General features: G+C 40.4%; 2 protein-coding genes across 6 annotated transcripts in view; one reads left to right on the top strand and one right to left on the bottom strand.

The window, feature by feature from the left end:
• Positions 1 to 18,587, top strand: part of MTOR (mechanistic target of rapamycin kinase) — a 66,159-nt gene that overhangs the window by 9,015 nt on the left and 38,557 nt on the right. For 2 of the 4 annotated variants that reach the window (XM_075773043.1, XM_075773041.1), the window contains 17 exons: positions 347 to 552; positions 1,081 to 1,203; positions 1,545 to 1,634; positions 1,729 to 1,821; positions 2,330 to 2,464; positions 2,824 to 2,953; positions 3,170 to 3,420; positions 4,292 to 4,333; positions 5,341 to 5,427; positions 6,009 to 6,176; positions 6,442 to 6,554; positions 6,966 to 7,128; positions 7,377 to 7,469; positions 8,176 to 8,322; positions 9,140 to 9,282; positions 10,434 to 10,596; positions 10,751 to 10,896. In XM_075773043.1, the coding sequence (XP_075629158.1) occupies positions 347 to 552; positions 1,081 to 1,203; positions 1,545 to 1,634; positions 1,729 to 1,821; positions 2,330 to 2,464; positions 2,824 to 2,953; positions 3,170 to 3,420; positions 4,292 to 4,333; positions 5,341 to 5,427; positions 6,009 to 6,176; positions 6,442 to 6,554; positions 6,966 to 7,128; positions 7,377 to 7,469; positions 8,176 to 8,322; positions 9,140 to 9,282; positions 10,434 to 10,596; positions 10,751 to 10,896 (2,293 nt within the window). The remainder of the gene's footprint in view (positions 1 to 346; positions 553 to 1,080; positions 1,204 to 1,544; positions 1,635 to 1,728; positions 1,822 to 2,329; positions 2,465 to 2,823; positions 2,954 to 3,169; positions 3,421 to 4,291; positions 4,334 to 5,340; positions 5,428 to 6,008; positions 6,177 to 6,441; positions 6,555 to 6,965; positions 7,129 to 7,376; positions 7,470 to 8,175; positions 8,323 to 9,139; positions 9,283 to 10,433; positions 10,597 to 10,750; positions 10,897 to 18,587) is intronic. The other 2 variants (XM_075773044.1, XM_075773042.1) reach the window with 1 other exon arrangement.
• Positions 11,724 to 18,230, bottom strand: ANGPTL7 (angiopoietin like 7). Of its 2 annotated transcripts, none has more exons than XM_010304544.2 (5): positions 17,648 to 18,229; positions 15,898 to 15,998; positions 15,365 to 15,559; positions 14,310 to 14,508; positions 11,724 to 13,284 (listed from the first exon to the last, which is right to left on the bottom strand). In XM_010304544.2, the coding sequence occupies exons 1-5, from the start codon at positions 18,024 to 18,026 to the stop codon at positions 13,115 to 13,117; spliced, it is 1,044 nt and encodes a 347-aa protein (XP_010302846.1). In that variant the 5' UTR covers positions 18,027 to 18,229; the 3' UTR covers positions 11,724 to 13,114. The 2 variants fall into 2 exon arrangements, with proteins under 2 accessions (XP_010302846.1, XP_075629293.1); XM_075773178.1 differs by having other exon boundaries at positions 12,270 to 13,284; positions 15,898 to 16,001; positions 17,648 to 18,230.

Genomic DNA, 18,587 nt, shown 5'->3' with positions numbered 1-18,587 from the left:
GACTGGTTTCTTCTGTTGAATCTTCTGTTGATTTTTTTTTTTATTCTTTCAGTTGCAATATGGTAACCTGAGATGAGTTCATTTTCTGCACACTGCCTTCAAATGCACCACATGTAGGTGCAAGAGGCTGGTGGTGTACTGATGTGGTTATTGGGGCAGTACTGAATTTATTGGGCTGACCTACCCTGTTTCTCATGTGTAAAACACTGAGGTAGTGTCCCATGCTGGGGAAGCTCTCAGCATTTCCCTGAGGTTGTGAAGAATTTTTGAGGCCAGTTGGTGAACCAGGGCAATAATAAGAACAGGAATTTACTGCATTTAAAGAGAAACAAATGTGTTCTTGCAGACCCTGATATACGTTTCTGTGTGTTGGCTTCTCTGGATGAGCGATTTGATGCTCACCTTGCCCAGGCGGAAAATTTGCAAGCTCTTTTTGTGGCCCTGAATGATCAAGTATTTGAAATCCGAGAGCTGGCCATCTGTACTGTGGGTCGCCTGAGCAGCATGAACCCTGCTTTCGTCATGCCTTTCCTGCGCAAGATGTTAATCCAGGTAATGAAGAGGGATGCCTGCAGTGAAAATAGAGCACTTGGTATTGAGACTAAGATGGTGTTAAGGACTGGGCTGTCTAGCTGTAGTGAATGTGTAGGAGAGTGGGGGAATAGCTCCCTTATGGAAAATATTTATCAGGTTTCAGGAAGTCTTTTTAGTGATAGATGTTTGGACTGAAGCTCTAAGGTTGTATTAGAAAGGAAAGAATAGCAGTCGTTATTTCACCCCACATTGATCGTTCTGGTGTGCTTTCCATCGGTATTGAGGAAGAATGTTCTGTGTTTCCTTTAGGTGAATGGATGGCACCACTTCATAAACGTAGATGGTTTTGGAGCCATCTATTCAGTTTTATGCTTTAGCTTCATTTAGACATGAATAACATGATGGAGTGTAAATGTAGAACACCCTCTATAAGTGCTGAGATTGCTTTTTCTTTCTGTTGTCATTGGACAGGAGAGGAGGAAATCCAAAGAATCTTTGCCTACCTTTATTTTCCCTGTTCTCATGGTTTCATTGTCTTTTCTGCAGATTCTAACAGAGCTGGAACACAGCGGTGTTGGCAGGATTAAAGAGCAGAGTGCCAGGATGTTGGGTCACCTGGTTTCTAATGCTCCACGCCTCATTCGTCCGTATATGGAGCCTATTCTTAAGGTAGAGTCTCTGTACATTTCCTGGTGATTCTGGAGTGAGATGATAGAGCAAGTGGATATATGACCATCAGTTCTTCTGCTTCATCATAGCAGGAAAAAATCAGATTTTTTTTGTGGATGTTACCCACAGTAATACATGTATGCAACAGTCTTGATTCTGGATTTGCATGAAGTTTGTGAAACACAAGTTTCACTGACTGTTGAAATGCTCACCTTGATGCAAGATGAGCCCCTATGGAATCAATTTTAGGTGTAAACAAAAGGAAGGATCATTTTGAATATTGTATGTACAGCAAGGAGTCTTCTAAACACATTCTAATTTGTTCCTCTGTCACCTACCAGGCACTGATTGTGAAACTGAAAGATCCTGATCCAGATCCAAACCCAGGGGTGATTAACAATGTCCTAGCTACCATAGGGGAGCTTGCACAGGTAGGGATACTGCAGGTACCTCTTTGCCATGCTTGTCAGGTGTTAAGTTTTTGGCAATGCTAGATGAAGGACTTTGATTTTTGTCTTTCAATAGGTCAGTGGGCTGGAAATGAGGAAGTGGGTGGATGAGCTCTTCATTATAATTATGGACATGCTACAGGACTCCTCCCTGCTGGCTAAAAGACAAGTAAGTGTTCGACAACTGCACTAAACTTGCCATCCACTCTGACCAAAGCTGTAGCGGAATATTCATGTGTCCTATCATAGCTGCTAAAATGAACCTTTTAATCGCTCAAATCTCTTGGTCACATTCATGGCATGCAGGTCAGTGCCTGTCTGTTGTGACATAGTACAGAGTTGTTAAAGGAAAAGAAAAAGAAGAATTAAAAGAAGAAAAAAGGAAGCAGTTTTTATTGGAAGACATGGATTCACTGAATTGAATGCCTATTTGAATTGTATCTCTAAGTGAGGGCAGTTATGGCAGTCAGAGTCTAACAGATTGTTGATTATCACTTTCTTTACTATTGCTTATTTAAAAAATGCTCATTATAGGGACTTTCAAACCATGGACGGTGGTTTACACTGTGATGCTAAAATGTTCAAAGAAACTTGACGGAAGTTGAATGATTGATGGATCACGAGGCATAATAAATTCCCTGACCAAAACTAATCTTCTCTGGGCTTGATCTTTCCAGGTGGCTCTTTGGACACTGGGACAGCTTGTGGCCAGCACTGGTTATGTGGTGGAACCGTATAGGAAGTACCCAACTTTGCTGGAGGTGCTTCTGAACTTCTTGAAGACTGAGCAGAACCAGGGTACCCGTCGAGAGGTATGAACATGAAGCTATCACACAACCATCTCTAAAAGTTTTTTGGGGAAAGAGTTGTCAAATCAATGTGTCTGCATAGATTTGGCAGGGGAAGGAGGTGAAAGTTCATCATTGTGGTTGATAAAAGTACAGTAAGCAGAGTGTGAAAGAGTGTGAAAGTGTTAAGCCAGTGAAATGGCCTCCAGTGGTTGGATGAAAAACATTGAATATTTTTTTAATTCTTTTTTTCCAGGCAGTCACTTTAGTTCCAGATCTTCTCTCTTTAATCCTCAGGACCTTTCCAAACATGGGTTCATGAGTTGACTTTTGCCTTGGTGATGAAGTTCTGATGAATTTTCTTTTTGTTTCTGTCTTACCAGGCTATTCGTGTGTTAGGGTTGCTGGGTGCTTTGGACCCTTACAAACACAAAGTGAACATTGGCATGATTGATCAGTCACGAGATGCTTCAGCCGTCAGCCTCTCGGAGTCCAAATCCAGCCAGGATTCTTGTAAGCATCTGAATTTATTTCAAGTTAATAGCTTTGGGATCTACAAACAGGTCTTGATTTTTTGTTGTTGGGTTTTTTTGTTTTGTTGTTACCAGTTTGTCTTCTTTTCTTAACAAATTATTAGTGTACATATTTTCACCTAGTACTCAAGTGCTCCTGAACTGGTATTCAAGGCCGTTCAACATGTAGCTTTTGACACTACCTTCTTTTTCCTAGCGGACTACAGTACCAGTGAGATGTTGGTGAACATGGGAAACCTCCCTCTGGATGAGTTCTATCCAGCTGTCTCTATGGTGGCACTGATGAGAATTTTCCGAGACCAGTCCTTGTCCCAACACCACACTATGGTAGTTCAGGCCATCACCTTTATTTTCAAATCTCTTGGGCTGAAGTGTGTGCAGTTCCTGCCCCAGGTCATGCCAACATTCCTTAATGTAATACGGGTTTGTGATGGTGCCATCCGAGAGGTGAGTGTACTAGGGACCACTTCTTCCTTCCTGTTCCACTGCCCTAAAATAAGAATCCATTTTTTTAAAAGAGAATGCAACTGGCTTTGGGCATTGCTGTGCTATGTGTTGCTGCCAAGCATGCTGCAGAAAGTGATGTTCAGCTCTGCTTTTTCTCTCCTGTGAGCATTTGATAGAATATCCAATGGAAACAATTTTTTTTTTGCTGCTTATTGAAACAGCTGCTTCTGAGCATAATCCTTAGAAGGCCAATATTTGATTCTGTTTTTTATCAAGCTGGTCTTGTTCAGGAAAACAGCCTGTGCAGCTTCCAGAGCTTTCAGTGATCTCTGCATTAATGTACTGTTGCAAACAGTATTATTAAATAATAGAGGTAGATTATTTTAAATTTCTGATGCAGCCATGTACTTTGGCTCATCTGTGAGAAGGAAAATTCAATTTGCTACAGTCTGCTAACATTCAGAGCAGTGTGGGTGGTGATTCTACAGCAGTGCTTTCTCTTCCTTCCCACTTAAGTTACAGTTTTAGAAGGAAACGAGAATTGTGTGAAGGTAATAATGGGCTAAAGGTTCACCTAACCAGAGATGGCTGCTGTTTGCCAAGCCTTTTCCTCAGGCAGCTGAAAATAATCTCTGGGGTGGGAAGGGCAGTTTGTACTAGTTATTGGTACTGTGTTTTATAGGTGGGATGGGTGCTCCCTTAGCAGAATCCCAACCCTGCTATAGAACCGCTGTTTTCTCCCAGACTGAACTACTACTCAGATTGGAAGGAAAACATCTCACACGCCTGGGTTGGCCGAACTCCTAGACCTGACTGATCTAACTTGCTTGAAAGCTATGCAGTTGTGCACACTCTGTTTAAAAATTTTCAGGTAAAAGAAGATGGTGAAAGTGTACTGGGGAGAAGAGCTGAGGTGGGTATGCGTGACACTAAAACCTAAAGGAGGCAGGTCCTTGTCATATATGTAAGCATTCTCTCACTACACCAAAAAAGGCACAGTACAGGAGCTCAGGGTTCATTTTTGGTAAATGCAGGTGTTCTGCTCTCACTAAAGAAGCTGATGTTATTTCTTTCTTAGTTTTCACAAAAATCAGTTATCTCTTTTTCTGAGCTCCATGATCTTCAAATATTGCATGAAGAAATGATATTTAATATACAATAACTTACATTTTCCTAGTGGAAGAAAGATTATATACATTTATTTTGTGGACAGAGCGATTTAACCCACATTATTTCATGCCAATCTCAAAAGTAAATTCATTGTCGTGAGTGCATAAGATTGTTTTGGGGCAAAATGAATTGCAAAACTGTCATAGTATATCGGAATAAAATTGTACCATAGAAGAATTTTGACTGAGACAATCAACCATCTTTTAAAAAAAATGTGATATTTCTGGCAAGGACCAAACTCTCTTCCGCAGTAACTTTTCACCAAAATATTTTGGTGGGCATGGGAAAGAGTCCAGGAAGAGTATCTTAAAATGCGTGCTGGTTTGGATTATAGGCAGGGGGAAAAGATTAGGGGCTTAATTTCTGGAAGCATACTTCAAACCTAAATTACAAAGCTCTGTGGTTGAGGTGTTTGTGCTTGCAAGTCTGTTCTGACACTTCATAAATTTGCTGGCACATTATAAACCCCAGTTTGTATGCTTGACTGTCTAAGGCTTTGAGCTCACAAAATTTTTGATGCAAGTTGAGGGGGGAAGAAACTCCAACCAAAACCACTCCCACACACACCCCCAAAAACCCAAACCACTGAGCTGAAGCTGCCAAGAATTCAGCCCCAGATTTTGAGCATATAGGAGCTGTGCATGCTATTTGGTAAATGAGCTTGCAATTGGCCTGTGAAACACTATTTACCCTGTGCTGCTTTGATATTTGAATAAGCTACATTGATCACTACACATTTCTTCCTTCCAGTTCTTGTTCCAGCAGCTAGGGATGTTGGTGTCCTTTGTGAGAAGTCATATTCGGCCATATATGGATGAAATTGTCACCCTGATGAGAGTGAGTACAATCTTTAAGCCAGCATTTTATTGTCAGAAAACGTGGATAGTGTTTCTGTCATTATCAAGTCTTCATAAATTCATATGAAGTGCAGAATTCCACAGATTTGAAGTAATAATTGTATTTTGAAATATTGTATGTTTGAAAAAATAATATACGTTATTTCTAGCAACTGCAATGAGGGCAGGTTCTGCTAGTGCCTGAGTTGTTCTGAGCGCTTGGATTTTGTGCACTTACTACTTTCAGAAACACAGTTTTAGCAAGAAGTGTTTGGAGTTCATAAATAGGTGGCATTACACTTCATTTTCACTTACTGTTTGCAAACACTTAGAAGGATTAGGAAAAATCTGTTGCCTAGAGGTTGTTTTTAACAGCTATAAACATACTGAAGGCACAGAGTGTTTTAAAAGCAGACCAAAACTGCCAATTTATGTTCATCTATAAGGGAAGTATAGTCCCTCCCTGCAATCTTGAATTTATCTGGTCTCTCCTACGGTTTGCTGCTTTTGTAATTGGTACAGCTCAGTTGAAGAACTGTTTGGTTTTTTGTTGTTTGGGTTTTTTTTTTTTTCCTCCTGTAGGACTTCTGGGTCATGAACAACTCCATACAGAGCACAATTATCCTACTTATTGAACAAATTGTTGTAGCTCTTGGAGGTGAATTCAAACTTTACCTGCCTCAGCTCATTCCTCACATGTTACGGGTCTTCATGCATGACAACAGTCAGAGTCGCATTGTCTCTGTCAAGGTGAGTGGGAAGCTGCAGCAACTGGGGTAAACTGAGTATTGCCGAGGCAGGTGCGTGCTCAGTGTGCCCTGCTCCAGCAAGCTCTTTGCTTGTGTGTGGCAAGCAAATGGGATAGGTACAGTTCAGCAGTGGCTTGGTGTGAAATGGTGCAGACAGTACTTTTGTTTAAAGTGCAGGGTTGAAGCAACTTTTCACTGGATAGTGACTTATTTAAAACGCATCTCTTTCATGACTTTGAGTCACATTGGGTCATTTTTTCCTCCAGCTATTGAATGCGATCCAGCTCTTTGGAGCTAACCTGGATGACTACCTTCATTTGTTACTACCTCCCATTGTAAAGCTATTTGATGCCCCAGATGTCCCAGTGGTGGCCCGCAAGTAAGTGTTTGTGGCTTTGCAGCTCTTTTTTGCCTGTGATAGCCATTGCAGAAATTAGATGCTCTAGCCATGTGTGGAATGAAATACTGCTTGGTTCTTTCCATCGGTTTTCTCTGTGTTAAATCATTATGGAAGGTTACTTTTGGTTGGACATCACAGCACTGTTACTAGCTTTACTTGAGTATAGACTACTACTTTCTGGTTCTCACCTGCCGGTATTTTAGTCACTACAACTTGCAAGCTGTTCTGCAAGTACTAACTGCACTTACAGAGTTCTGGTGACCTGTTTTTCCTATTACTACTGATGCCTAGGAGAACTGAGCATGAATCACTTAACGTATTTTTATATTTCATTTATCCTGTCTTATACCATGAGAGATAAGACTTCTCTTCTTTCTGCTCTGACTTTAGAGCTGCTCTAGAAACAGTGGACCGCTTGACAGAGTCCCTGGATTTCACTGATTATGCTTCACGGATTATTCATCCCATCGTGCGAACACTAGATCAGAGCCCTGAGCTACGAACTACTGCAATGGACACGCTCTCCTCTCTGGTGTTCCAGCTGGGAAAGAAGGTAATATTCTTCTTAGGCTTGAAAGCTCATTGAAGGAGGAGCTGTCCCAAAGATCAAGGCTTTAAAGTTCAATATTTGTAACACACTCATTCTGGATTTTAAAGAAAACAGATTTTTCTTCTCTTAGTTGTTTCTGGAATTGGGAGAGTTTCAGAATTGGTTTCGTATAAGATCGATGAAACAAAGGTGGAATTTTACTGCTCTTGGTCACACTGAGTAACTAGCTTTTGATGTATTCCCCTGTACAGTACCAGATTTTTATCCCAATGGTGAACAAAGTTCTGGTGCGACACAGAATTAACCATCAACGCTATGATGTTCTTATCTGCAGAATTGTAAAGGTGAGTTGACAAGTGTACAGTTCTTTGCATAAGGGCGCTTAGGGCTGGTTTTGTGTTCAAACAGATGTAGCTGGAAACTTCACTTGTAAAATGAAGAATGGTTGTTGCTGTATTTGCATGTTAAGTACAGCCTTTTAAGTAGACTTTGAGATTGCATTGGGAAAATTGTCAACTGGTATCAGTTTTTTCCTATAGAAAAATCACTGCAAGTTCTAAGTAAGAACTTAGACTTGTAGCCAATGTCATTACTTTCTTTCTCAGTAGTTCTTAAATGTGGATTTACCCTATTTTTTCCACAGTTTCAGGACTTAAGGAGACTTTGTTATCTCAGTATCTTCCATAGCATGTCCCACATTTCAAAAACTCAGTAACTGCTTTGCAATTTGATTAGTGTGGAACAAGTAGCACACTGCTGTTCTAGGCTTACTAGTGGGTCAAATGGGAAAGAGCGCTTGTTTTAAGGTGTATTATTTTGGCTTCTGATACTAGGGGCTAAGATTTCTTATCAGTTACCTTGAATAGAAAAGGGATATCATTCAAGTTCTCTGGTTTATAAGGTGTAATCACTATCATGAAACATGGTTGTTTGCTTCACAAATTTTGCTGTGAGACTGGGTAATGCTCTGACTTTAATCATTCATCTGACTTGTAGAAAATTGCTTTTGTGTGTGAGGGTCTGATCTTCATTGTAAGCCATTTATTGTAGGGTTATACTCTTGCTGATGAAGAGGAGGATCCCCTGATTTATCAGCACCGAATGTTGAGAAGCAACCAGGGAGAAGCCTTGGCCAGTGGTCCTGTGGAAACAGGTCCCATGAAGAAATTACACGTTAGCACCATCAACCTGCAGAAGGTAAGACTGGAGTGGTGCACAGCATGAGTTTGCTACTGATGGGAGGAGCTATTGTGTCACATCTAAGGAGTTTGTCCAGTGCCTCTGAACTACATTTATTTACAACTCTTTTCTGTTGCCAGTTCTGTACAAAACCAAAGTCAAAGTAGTGTCTGAGACTCTCTTTAAAATTAGAAGGCGCTGAGCAACTTTAAAGATAGGAGCAGCTGAATTATCAGACTGTTAATGCCTGTGAAGTAATCTTGACACTTTCTTGTTAAGTGAAGTATGAACAAGACTTCCTAGATCACAAGAAATCATCTGTAGCTTCCAGAGACGTCTATTTCGGAGCCTCTGCCTTCTTTAATCAGCCACTTCTCTTATATCTTAGTGCTATATTCTCTAGAAGCCAGTATAAAACTTAATAGTTAAGGACTGGCTAATTTGAACAGTAAATGCATGTAGCACTTGGTTCAGTAGCGGGACGGATTGGTTTGAAAATGCTGGACTTAAAGATGTAATTCTAAACGCATTAAGTATTTTTAAGCTGATGTTTCAACAGTGTCTTCAGCTCTTGATGTAGTTTTGTAGGGAAAGAATTATTCATGTTAAATACTTGGCATGTCATGACAGGAATACATTTAGGGAAGATTTCTTAGAAATGAGACTGAAGTACTGCAAATTATCTGGTAAAAGTAACAGATTTCAGGGAATTGAGAAGGGAATCTCAGCAATGTGATTTGGAGCTGTAAGAGAGTAATGCTGCCTGTTGATGAATTTCTTCCACTTTTGGATAGTGCTTCATTTGGTAGTTGAGTTGTCTTGCTTTGTACTGCAGGCCTGGGGAGCAGCAAGAAGAGTTTCCAAAGATGACTGGTTGGAATGGTTAAGAAGACTGAGTTTGGAGCTGCTGAAAGATTCCTCCTCACCATCCTTGCGCTCATGCTGGGCCCTGGCTCAGGCATATAATCCCATGGCTCGGTAGAGTAATTCTGTTTTTTTCAGATCACTTGAAATTGCAGATGCAAGCCAGATATTATAAGGAAAAAGAAAGTTACTTAAAAGTTCTTAGATTCCATAAATAGCAATAGTTCCTGCTTTGGGACAAATCAAATAGCTGGCAGCTTGATTTCATTTCCACCCTTCCCAGTTGGCTGCTCCACGATGTGCATAAAATCTTTCAGTGGAATTCTGCATATTAGTCTAGAAATAACATAAGGCACATAAAAGTGAGGCTGGAAAAATAGCAGAGTGTGAAATAGTTTTGAGGAGCTACTGTGGGTGAATAAAAATGCCTCTGAATGGAACAAGCCGCAGTGCTTTATTTCTTTTGCAACCAGTATGTCTGGAGAAACTTTTAAGTCTCGGTAAGCAGTTGCCTGTTTATCTCTTCTTGATGACATACACCTGTCATCTCAGTGCATATGAGTCTGACTACTGCTGTTAGAAAACTGTTCACTCCTGGTTTAATTTTCTCTTAATGTGAGTTTTTTCATTTTTGAAATACAAAGGCAAACAGAATGATGAAAAGTCAGCAATTCCTAGGTAGGCAGAGGTAATGCTAGCCTTCTCCATGTGTACTCCACGCATCTCAAACCCATCCCACAGTATTTCTCCTTAGTACTAGCAGTGACAACGTTTGTCACTGTATATGGTTTTCATCACCGATCCTCCTCAGGTTTTGTCACTAATGCAAACTCCAGCTATTGCAGTCTGCTAGCAAGCACGGAAAACACAAGTGTTGCGGCATGTGTGTCCAGAGAGATGTACAATCATCTTTTTCACTACGTTCACTTGTGATCTAAGACAGATTAGGCCTGGTTCTTCGCAGCAGAAGAGCAGAGCATCCTTGCTGCTATGAAGAGTTTGTTCTAGCCTAAAATACTTGCTAACATATGATAGGACAATATTTCTACTATTGTAGTATCTCATCCTATTATATATTTTTAAAATGCAGTATTTGGTACAGAAATTAGCTTTATAAAAGCTAATTGCTATTTATTGCAGGTAGACGTATAAATGTATTTTGTAGCTCTCTTTCTCTGAATACGAAGGCAAGTCTGCTGTCAAGTAGATTTTTCTCTCATGAATAATGAATCTCCACTGTCACTCTCTTGTGTTTTCCTCCTCAGAGATCTCTTCAATGCTGCTTTTGTTTCTTGCTGGTCTGAACTGAATGAAGACCAGCAGGATGAGCTGATCCGAAGCATTGAATTGGCCCTGACTTCTCAGGACATTGCAGAAGTCACTCAGACACTGCTGAACTTGGCAGAATTCATGGAACACAGTGACAAGGTAGAGATGCTGTTTGGTAACTCTTTTCTAATGCTGGCTAGCTGGCTGATGCCTAGCCTATGGAAAGGGTGTGAAGAGTTCATGCATGCTTTCCTCTTTTTTTTTTTTTTTTTTTTATATTCATCCTGCTTTTGATTTATGTGCTTCTACCCAGGGTCCACTGCCTTTGAGAGATGATAATGGCATTGTCCTCCTGGGGGAAAGAGCTGCAAAATGTCGAGCGTATGCAAAGGCCCTTCACTACAAGGAGCTGGAATTTCAAAAGGGTCCCACCCCAGCCATTCTGGAGTCTCTCATCAGGTAAGACCACAACTGATGAGACTTCTCCTCTTGCATCAGATACCTAATTTAGGACACCATTAGGATGAATCTAGACAATTTTTAGGATTTCACTCTCTGACACAAAACTTTGTCGTAGGCCTACTAACTAGCTTGCAGGTGTACTCCTAGCTGCTGAGTTTTACCCTTTTATTATGCAGTTAAAATTATGACAGAAGCTGTGGGAAGCTGTGCAGGAAAAAGTGGATTCTTCTGATTTCCACCTCACCCTTCAAGTTCAATATGGGATGTCGTGGAGTGATTGTAAGTTAAATGAGAGAGATTTCTACACCTACATAGAAATAAGCCAGAAAAGCTGAAGTTCTTAATTAAAATTTCTCATCAAATTCTGCTTATCTAGCTTAGGTAGGTCTCATTCTTTGATATATCAAATAGAAGATATTATAACAAGAGTCTATTGTTTCCTGAGCCTTGTCAACAAGAAGGATATTAGCCTGAAATACCTGCACAGCATTTGATACTAAACTACATGTTTTAAAATGTGAATCTGTTTCGTATCACAGAAATGTTAACTCTGCCGTTTGAGATGGACAAATTGATTTTGACTGAGCAAAAACTTTGCTTTGTCTGTATGCAGTGAATTTTTCAGCCCTCCTGCTTCCTTGGAGGTGTGCTTTCCTGGTTTTGTTCCCCTCTTTTTATTCTTTCATCCTTTGTCCTCTCTTGTTTTCTGAGGAAAATATAGAATTCAGCGTATTCCCTTTCTTGACCTCAATCACTTGTGCAGCTGTTTGTTTATGTATCAAAAAGCAAGTTAAGGAGCAAAGACTTGAAGTAAAGAAGGATTAAAAATGAAAGACAATTTATTAGATAGAAAAAGTTTAGAAACCTTTAAAAATCCATTTTATAGACACAGTTAAAATAGTTCCAACTATAGTTGCACACAGTTGAAATTTACAGTATGAATAGTCAAACATATGTAAGGCAATTCCCAAGACATCTTTTTCTCCCATTTCACACAAGGCTGAACAATTTAAATTATATTCAAACTCTCTTTAAGGTGAATAAAAACAGATATATTAACTATATTTTCCAACATACTCAAACAGCAGTGTGGCTACAGGAGGAGTCTCTTTCTTTTTTTAAATGTTATTTTTAACACTGTGTTATGTAAGGGAGAAACATACTGATTTTTGACATAACATCTCTAGGTAACTTGTAGTTGGGGTAGTCTTCAGAACAGATTTTAATATGCCTCAGCATAGTATGCTAGTAAACATCCCCTTATGTTTGAATAACTTTTGGCACTTAAGGATTCTCTGATGTGTACTAGTGTTTTGCTCGTGGATACGGTTGTTTTAAGTGAGTTTTTTGGCTTGATGGCTGGGTCTGGATTTTTTTTTTTTTGCTAATCTGCTGTTCTCTCTTAGTCTTACTGACATATGCTTATGTTCTAAACTGAACATCATTTGGTGGCAGCCCAGAAAGTGGCTTTCTAGTTTATCAGCCTTTAGGTGATCTGTGGATAGAAATGAGCATCTCAGCATATAGGACAAATCCTTCCTCCAGGGTTACTATCTGCTGGGTGCCACCCTCTGTGGGGACTTACTGAGGCAGCGGTAAGAGGTAGCAGTAAAACTTCAGGAGAGAACCTGGGCAATACTAATTAATCCAAAATTTTTGAGCTTTGTTTTTTCCTCTGTGGGAATGTAAGGCACTTGTTAGACACTAAAGAAAGGTGCATCAGGGACACTTCTGATTGATTCCTTTGGTTTGAAACGAGTATGTCATTGTTGTGATTAGGGTCCCTCTTGGAAGGAGTTACTTAGCAATGCAGTGTCAATGCTAGATACTGAAGGAAAGGCAACAAGAAGGCTTTCTTTTTTCAGTCCCTGCCTAGTTGGTTAATACTAATGCTAGTGTTTCACAATGCTAGTGAAAACACACCAGCAGGTTTGCTGAAGGCGCTGTAAGTGCATTCTGTTCTAACCTATTCTAAGACAGTATTTTTCCCTTTGGAAAGAGCCTTAAGAGGAAGAAATAAGTTTGAGCCCTGATAACACTAGTAGCTGTGGCTGGTGCTTAGTGTTGCCTTAGTGTTTGTGTGTGTATGTAGCCAGTATGTAGCTGTTGCACATATTAGATGAAATGAACAATTATTTGGCTGATTTTGAGCTGTCCGTTGCCCACCTTCTGTGCAGTGACATCATGTAGCTGTACAATCAAATATTGGTTCCCTCTATGGTTTGAAATCCTCTGGCCGGATCTTCATCTCAACTCTCTTCAGTGAATAGGTTGATCCATGCCACCCGTACCAGGTGATGCCGTCCATGTTCTTGGTGTGTTCTCCTTTGCGGTAGTAAACCCCGTTCAGATTAGAATCTGTGCAGCAGTTGTACCAATATCCACCTTTTCAGAAAACAAATTAATAGATTCTTGGTGAGCCATTTACTTAAAACAGGTGTGTTTTGTATAAATAATAAGAAGTATTGCTCTTTCCGGAGGAGAGTGACCAGAATGCATCATCTAATCCCTGGAGCCTGTAGCCTTAATAGCTGGGATTGCAGGTAAAATCAAAATTTAAGATAAGATACTAAATACATAGGCTTTACAGATACATGATCCAGTTAGCCTAGGTGCTTTTAATTTAGGTGCTCATTCCTCTTAGAAACATGTGAAGGAAATATTCTGTCTCTGATTCTGAGAATTAGCACAGGAAATTAATTTGGATTGGGCATCTTAAGGCGTTTAAGGGGTTTCTGGACTCTGCAAGTAAGCTGCACTATTTTATTGAGACTGCTATCAACAATTTTATTTGCATGTTGTGTGGGGGCACAATGGGGAAATTAAAAATAAAGGGCAAGACACAGTGAAGACAATTATCTTTGTGACAGACCTCATATAAAGATAATAAATTGAATGAAGAGAGTAACCTCATCGTTCCTACTCTATTAAGAGCCTCTAAAGATTAGAATTCAGGTTGAACCTTGAGGTGTATGTAGGATAATATAGGAGGATAATTACAAGTCCCTAATACTAGAACTTGAAACCTCATAAAAATATAAGAAAAAATAAAAAACTTCTAGATATACAGGAATAACTTCCTGCATCACTGAATTGCATCAACATCTGAGTCTGGCAGATTGGCAGATGTGCATAATGGGCTGGATAACAGTATATGTAGGTGAGAGCATACGCTAAATCATTTGAAGAGTACTGATGTCTGTAACATATGGTCTGGCTCTGTGTAAGTCAGCTTGAACTGCCAGATCTCCCACATAACCGATAAGTGCGTATTCCAGAATTAGTCACCTCTCCCTTTATTTGCCATCCAGACGTTACTTACTAGTTACTTGGAAAGAGGGACTCTTGGGCTCTCTACAAATTACCCCGGCAGCTCTCTCAGGACAGGAAGATGTTTGTGTGTGCTTTACCTTTGCGGAACTGGGCACAGTCATCCACGCACTTGTCATTGTCCTTGTCCTTTGTGCTGAAGGCTGTGTTGTTGTGGTACCTTAGGGAGTCACGCCCTGTGTTGCCACTGTAGTTGCCCACAAAAAGACGATAGCTGTTTAATTCATTGCTCAGGGTGAATTGCTTATATTGTGCATAGCGTATGTTACCTTCCCAGTCCTGCCACAGAACAGTGAAGAAATAGGTCCTATTAGAATAGTTACGAAAAGAATCCACCATCTACGGTTATATACAGTGCATGTTGCATATCTTTTTTTCAGTCTTAGATTTTTCATGAGTTTTTTCTGTCTCAGACTGCAGAAACTTATCTGTTAAGGCAAAGAAACTTTCCAGAGCAAAGCGTCATATTTCCAAGTCTTATCTGCACTGGTATTAAACAATATGTATGGAAACCTGGTGCACAGCCCTTGCATTCCACATCCTTGTCTCATAGTGTGCTGCCTCAAGTAATTTCCCCCCCCTGCCCCTCTGAAACAGTGACTTTTAGATATAAAGCCTTTCAGCTCACTTTTTCCATTATACATATCCCATCCCTCAAAGCTATTGTACCAGCTATCAACTAATCTAAATACAACCCGAGCCTTTAGTAGACTGTAGAAATTGTTTTGGGGTAATGCAATGCAAACTCTCTTGTGCACAGGCTGGAAGGAAGTGCTGAAAAGGAAAAGACTCAGAGCCTTTAAAACTTTATAGAGCATCTCTGTGAATCTTTAAATCTGAGGCAGTCAGCAGGTTGATCCGTCTGCAGTGGTTTCCACAGGATTCTCTAGAGCCCCACATGTTCCTTAAGAGAAATCTGTATGCAGACAGAAGGTTGTCCTACTGACTTTGCACGATGGAGAACATAATTCTGTCTTGTCCTTGAATGTGTCACTAGGTCTATCCTACCTCCTCCTGTAGTTAAAGCATGCAAATTCTTGGGCCCTCCTATAGAGATAGGAGATGGTATGCGCCACTAGAGAATCACTTTGTACAAAAAACCTTTTGCTACTGAAATAAAGAGCTTATTGATTACCTCCAACTCTACCCGCAGAACAGTGGGGCGTCTTGAAAGTCGGTAGATATTTTCATTTCCCAGCCAAAAATCTCCCCGAATATTGCCAAATCCTTCCCTGTATTGTTTCCAGTCCCTGTTGAAAGATGTCAAGCCAACTTTACGTCTTTGGATGATAGTCCAGCCACCTCCATCTGTCTCCATGTCACAGAACACCTAGAACAGGAAAAAAAGGCGTGTTTGTTTGTCAGTAGACTTAGGAAGGTTCAGTTCTCTTAACACAAGACAAGACATTTGTTCCAGATTTCACAACTTGAAGAAATTCCTATTTTGTTTACAAGTCATGGAAAAAATGTATTAAATGAACCCTTTTTCTGTTGTCCCTCTTAAAGGTACACTCTTTCTTCCTTGAAGTTTGCCTACTTAAAGATGCTGATTCAAAGAGCATGGTATCATAACTCAGTGTGTGTTCTTTTCATCTCTGTGGTAGATAAGTATTTCTTGATTATATTTGAAAAGACATGTAATATACATTGTGTACTTGACATCCTTACCTCCAGATCTGGACTCCCCAAAAATTCATCAGGAGGTAGCTTGTAAACACCAGAGATTCGGTAGTTCCTCTGGTAAAGCGATGAGCAGTCATAGACAGCATCTGCTTGAATCAGAACCAGAAAGTAAGAATCTGAGCAGCAAGAACTCCCCTGTAAGTGTGGTTTCTGTAAAGCTTAGTTTGTAGTACAAGGAGTAATTAAGTGAAGATGACTTCCCACAAGTCTAATGTTTTCCTGAAATGGTTTAGTTTTGCTCAATGCATGCACTGGAAAAAGGGGTTGTAGCACTGGGACTTTGATGTTTTCCTTTTTGTTTGTTGGGGTTTTTTAACCTCTCCTATCCAAACAGACATCTCTGCTTTCTCATCACATTGCTGCTGTGTGTGTCTGTGCTGGAAGGTAGAAAGGTATATATTTGCTGTACCCCTCCCAAATAATAAAGGCTTATCCATAAAATGGCTAGGCCTGCTGCACTGTTTGCACTAGAGCCTGTGACAGATGGTGGCTTTTAGCTGTGGTCAATCTATCAGTCTCTGCAAGCCTCCCTTCCTCCTGGTGGAGGAGCTGACTTGAAGATGGTAAAAATGCACAGCTTTTCTTCCGAGGAACATATATTAGCTGAAGCAAGGCTTTATCCGTTCTGACAGTTTTCAATTTAGTACAGACTAAATGTCTCTTACCTGGTGAGGTGAGACATGTCTGTTAAGTGCCTTCTGGGCCAGGTTCTTCTGGGTGGTGGTGTATTTTTTCCAAACCTTTAGTACAGCTCCAGATTCATTATGGTAAATTTTTTGTTTAAGAACTGTTGTAAACAGTGGTGTGTCAAAACTAGCCAAGTGGAACTTTTTATAAGAAGAATTTAGTAAATAGATTTAGAAGCTTTTCCTTTGCATTTAAAAAAAAAAAAAATCCAAATGAAGTCTTTTGGCAAACCCAGCCATCCCAGAAAACAGCAGTCTTTTTTTTTTTTTTTTTTTTAAAAGGCAGTTTTAAGCTTGTTGCAGTGAATTTCATGTTAAAAGTCAACAAAAATGACACTTTCTTCTAGCAGTGGCTTTATAGGTAGCTGACCTACAAAATGCACCTGCGTTCCATGTTTAGTACAGGCCTGTGCAATCACTGTGTGCAGTGAAATTTTCCCTCAGGGAAAAGAGAATTTTGAACAATTTAACTGTGTTCTGACTAGGCTTATAATACAGTTTGCATCTCACATCATCTGCAGCCTTGAATTTTTGAGAATTATCATTCAAATAGTGGATCACTCTTTTACTCTGCTTTGGAGATAGTCATAAAGATACAATTCCAAATCTCCAGTAATGCTTGGAGAGCATTTAGACTTGTTTTACCAACTTCTAGTCCCCTGTCAGCACTATGAACTCAGAGGGTAGTAGTGCCAGAGCCATTCCCTGACGAAGCCAGTTCCCTTTCTTTTTGGAATGGTACTCTAGCACTCAGAAAATGAAGTATTCGACCCAGTTCCTCACTGTAAAAATACAGTACTTGTTAAGTTTTTCCACTCCCTAATAACAGATATACAGATATTAATACAGCTGGATCTTTAGACTTTTGACAGATAAATTCAAATTCGTTTTCTCAGGATCACTTGCCTACAGAAGTACTTTAAGCAGAAGTATTCAGTGTGCATACTTGCTAATCACATTAGTGGAACATGCTAGCATTAAGAACTAGTCATTAGTTCATTTTGTGCATTTAAGAGATGTATCCGGGAGCCTGGCGACTCCCTCCTTACCAGCTGAAGTTTGTGTGACCGTCTGAGCTGCCTGGAGTTGCATGATATCTATCTGGTTGTTCATTTCGGAGTATTTGCTCTCGGCATCAATGAGGCGGGACTCCATCTGCTTGGTGCTCCCTTCCAGCTCCATCACCTGCATGACCACGTTCACCCAGTCACCTTCCTGCTTCTTGCTCAGCTCCTGCAGCATTCTGCTCAGGTTGGCTACTTGCAACTTGAGCTCCTTAATCTCATCGCAGCAGCCTGTCATCTTGGACTGTGCATTCCCATTGATTGCTCTCCTTTTAGGAGGCTTCTGCAGCAGTGCTGGATAGATTGCCACAGACACAGTGACAATGCAGAGCCATGCCAGCTGGGCAGTGGATCTTGCTGGCATTTTTGCTTGTAGCAGCAGAAAACTTCCAGCTGACTGCGGGTAGTCTAAATGCAGCTGGGGTAGGTATGAAACTTTCTGCAAGTGCTACAGCAGGCTGGTACCTAGCTTTCTTCCAATGAAGTGAGTCTCTGAAGGTGGAGCTTGAAGAAGTAGCCTTTTTTTTTTTTTTTTTTTCCAGACCCCTCCTGTCACAGTCTGTGCACTTTGGAAGTCTGTCTCAGAGCATCTTATATACTATTTTTCTGTTTACCTCCACCCCCCTGAAGCTATGAAGAGCTTTCTGCCCCTCCCAGTTCATCTGTTCATATCAGGTGTTACAGGGTGAAATTGGAACAGGTTTCAGCCAAAAAAGGTTGGGGAGAGCAGAAGAGACTTCACTCCGTTCTGCCTTGAAGGGGTGTGGGAGAGGGCTAGGAAATGAGGAGAGTTTCCAGAAATTATTGCCTATTGGATTGTAGCCCTCTTGGTGACTAGTTCTGGCACTTCAATAACATAAAAGCATTAGAGCTCCAGAATGTGAAAAGGCTGTCCAAACAGGATGAGTTTGTAAAAGTTCAGGGA

Source organism: Balearica regulorum, chromosome 21 (assembly GCF_011004875.1).
Source record: "Balearica regulorum gibbericeps isolate bBalReg1 chromosome 21, bBalReg1.pri, whole genome shotgun sequence".
In the NCBI taxonomy this organism is placed as follows: domain Eukaryota; kingdom Metazoa; phylum Chordata; class Aves; order Gruiformes; family Gruidae; genus Balearica; species Balearica regulorum.
The sequence above is the reverse complement of the archived record's forward strand: the minus strand, read 5'-3'. Positions and strand labels throughout refer to the sequence as shown.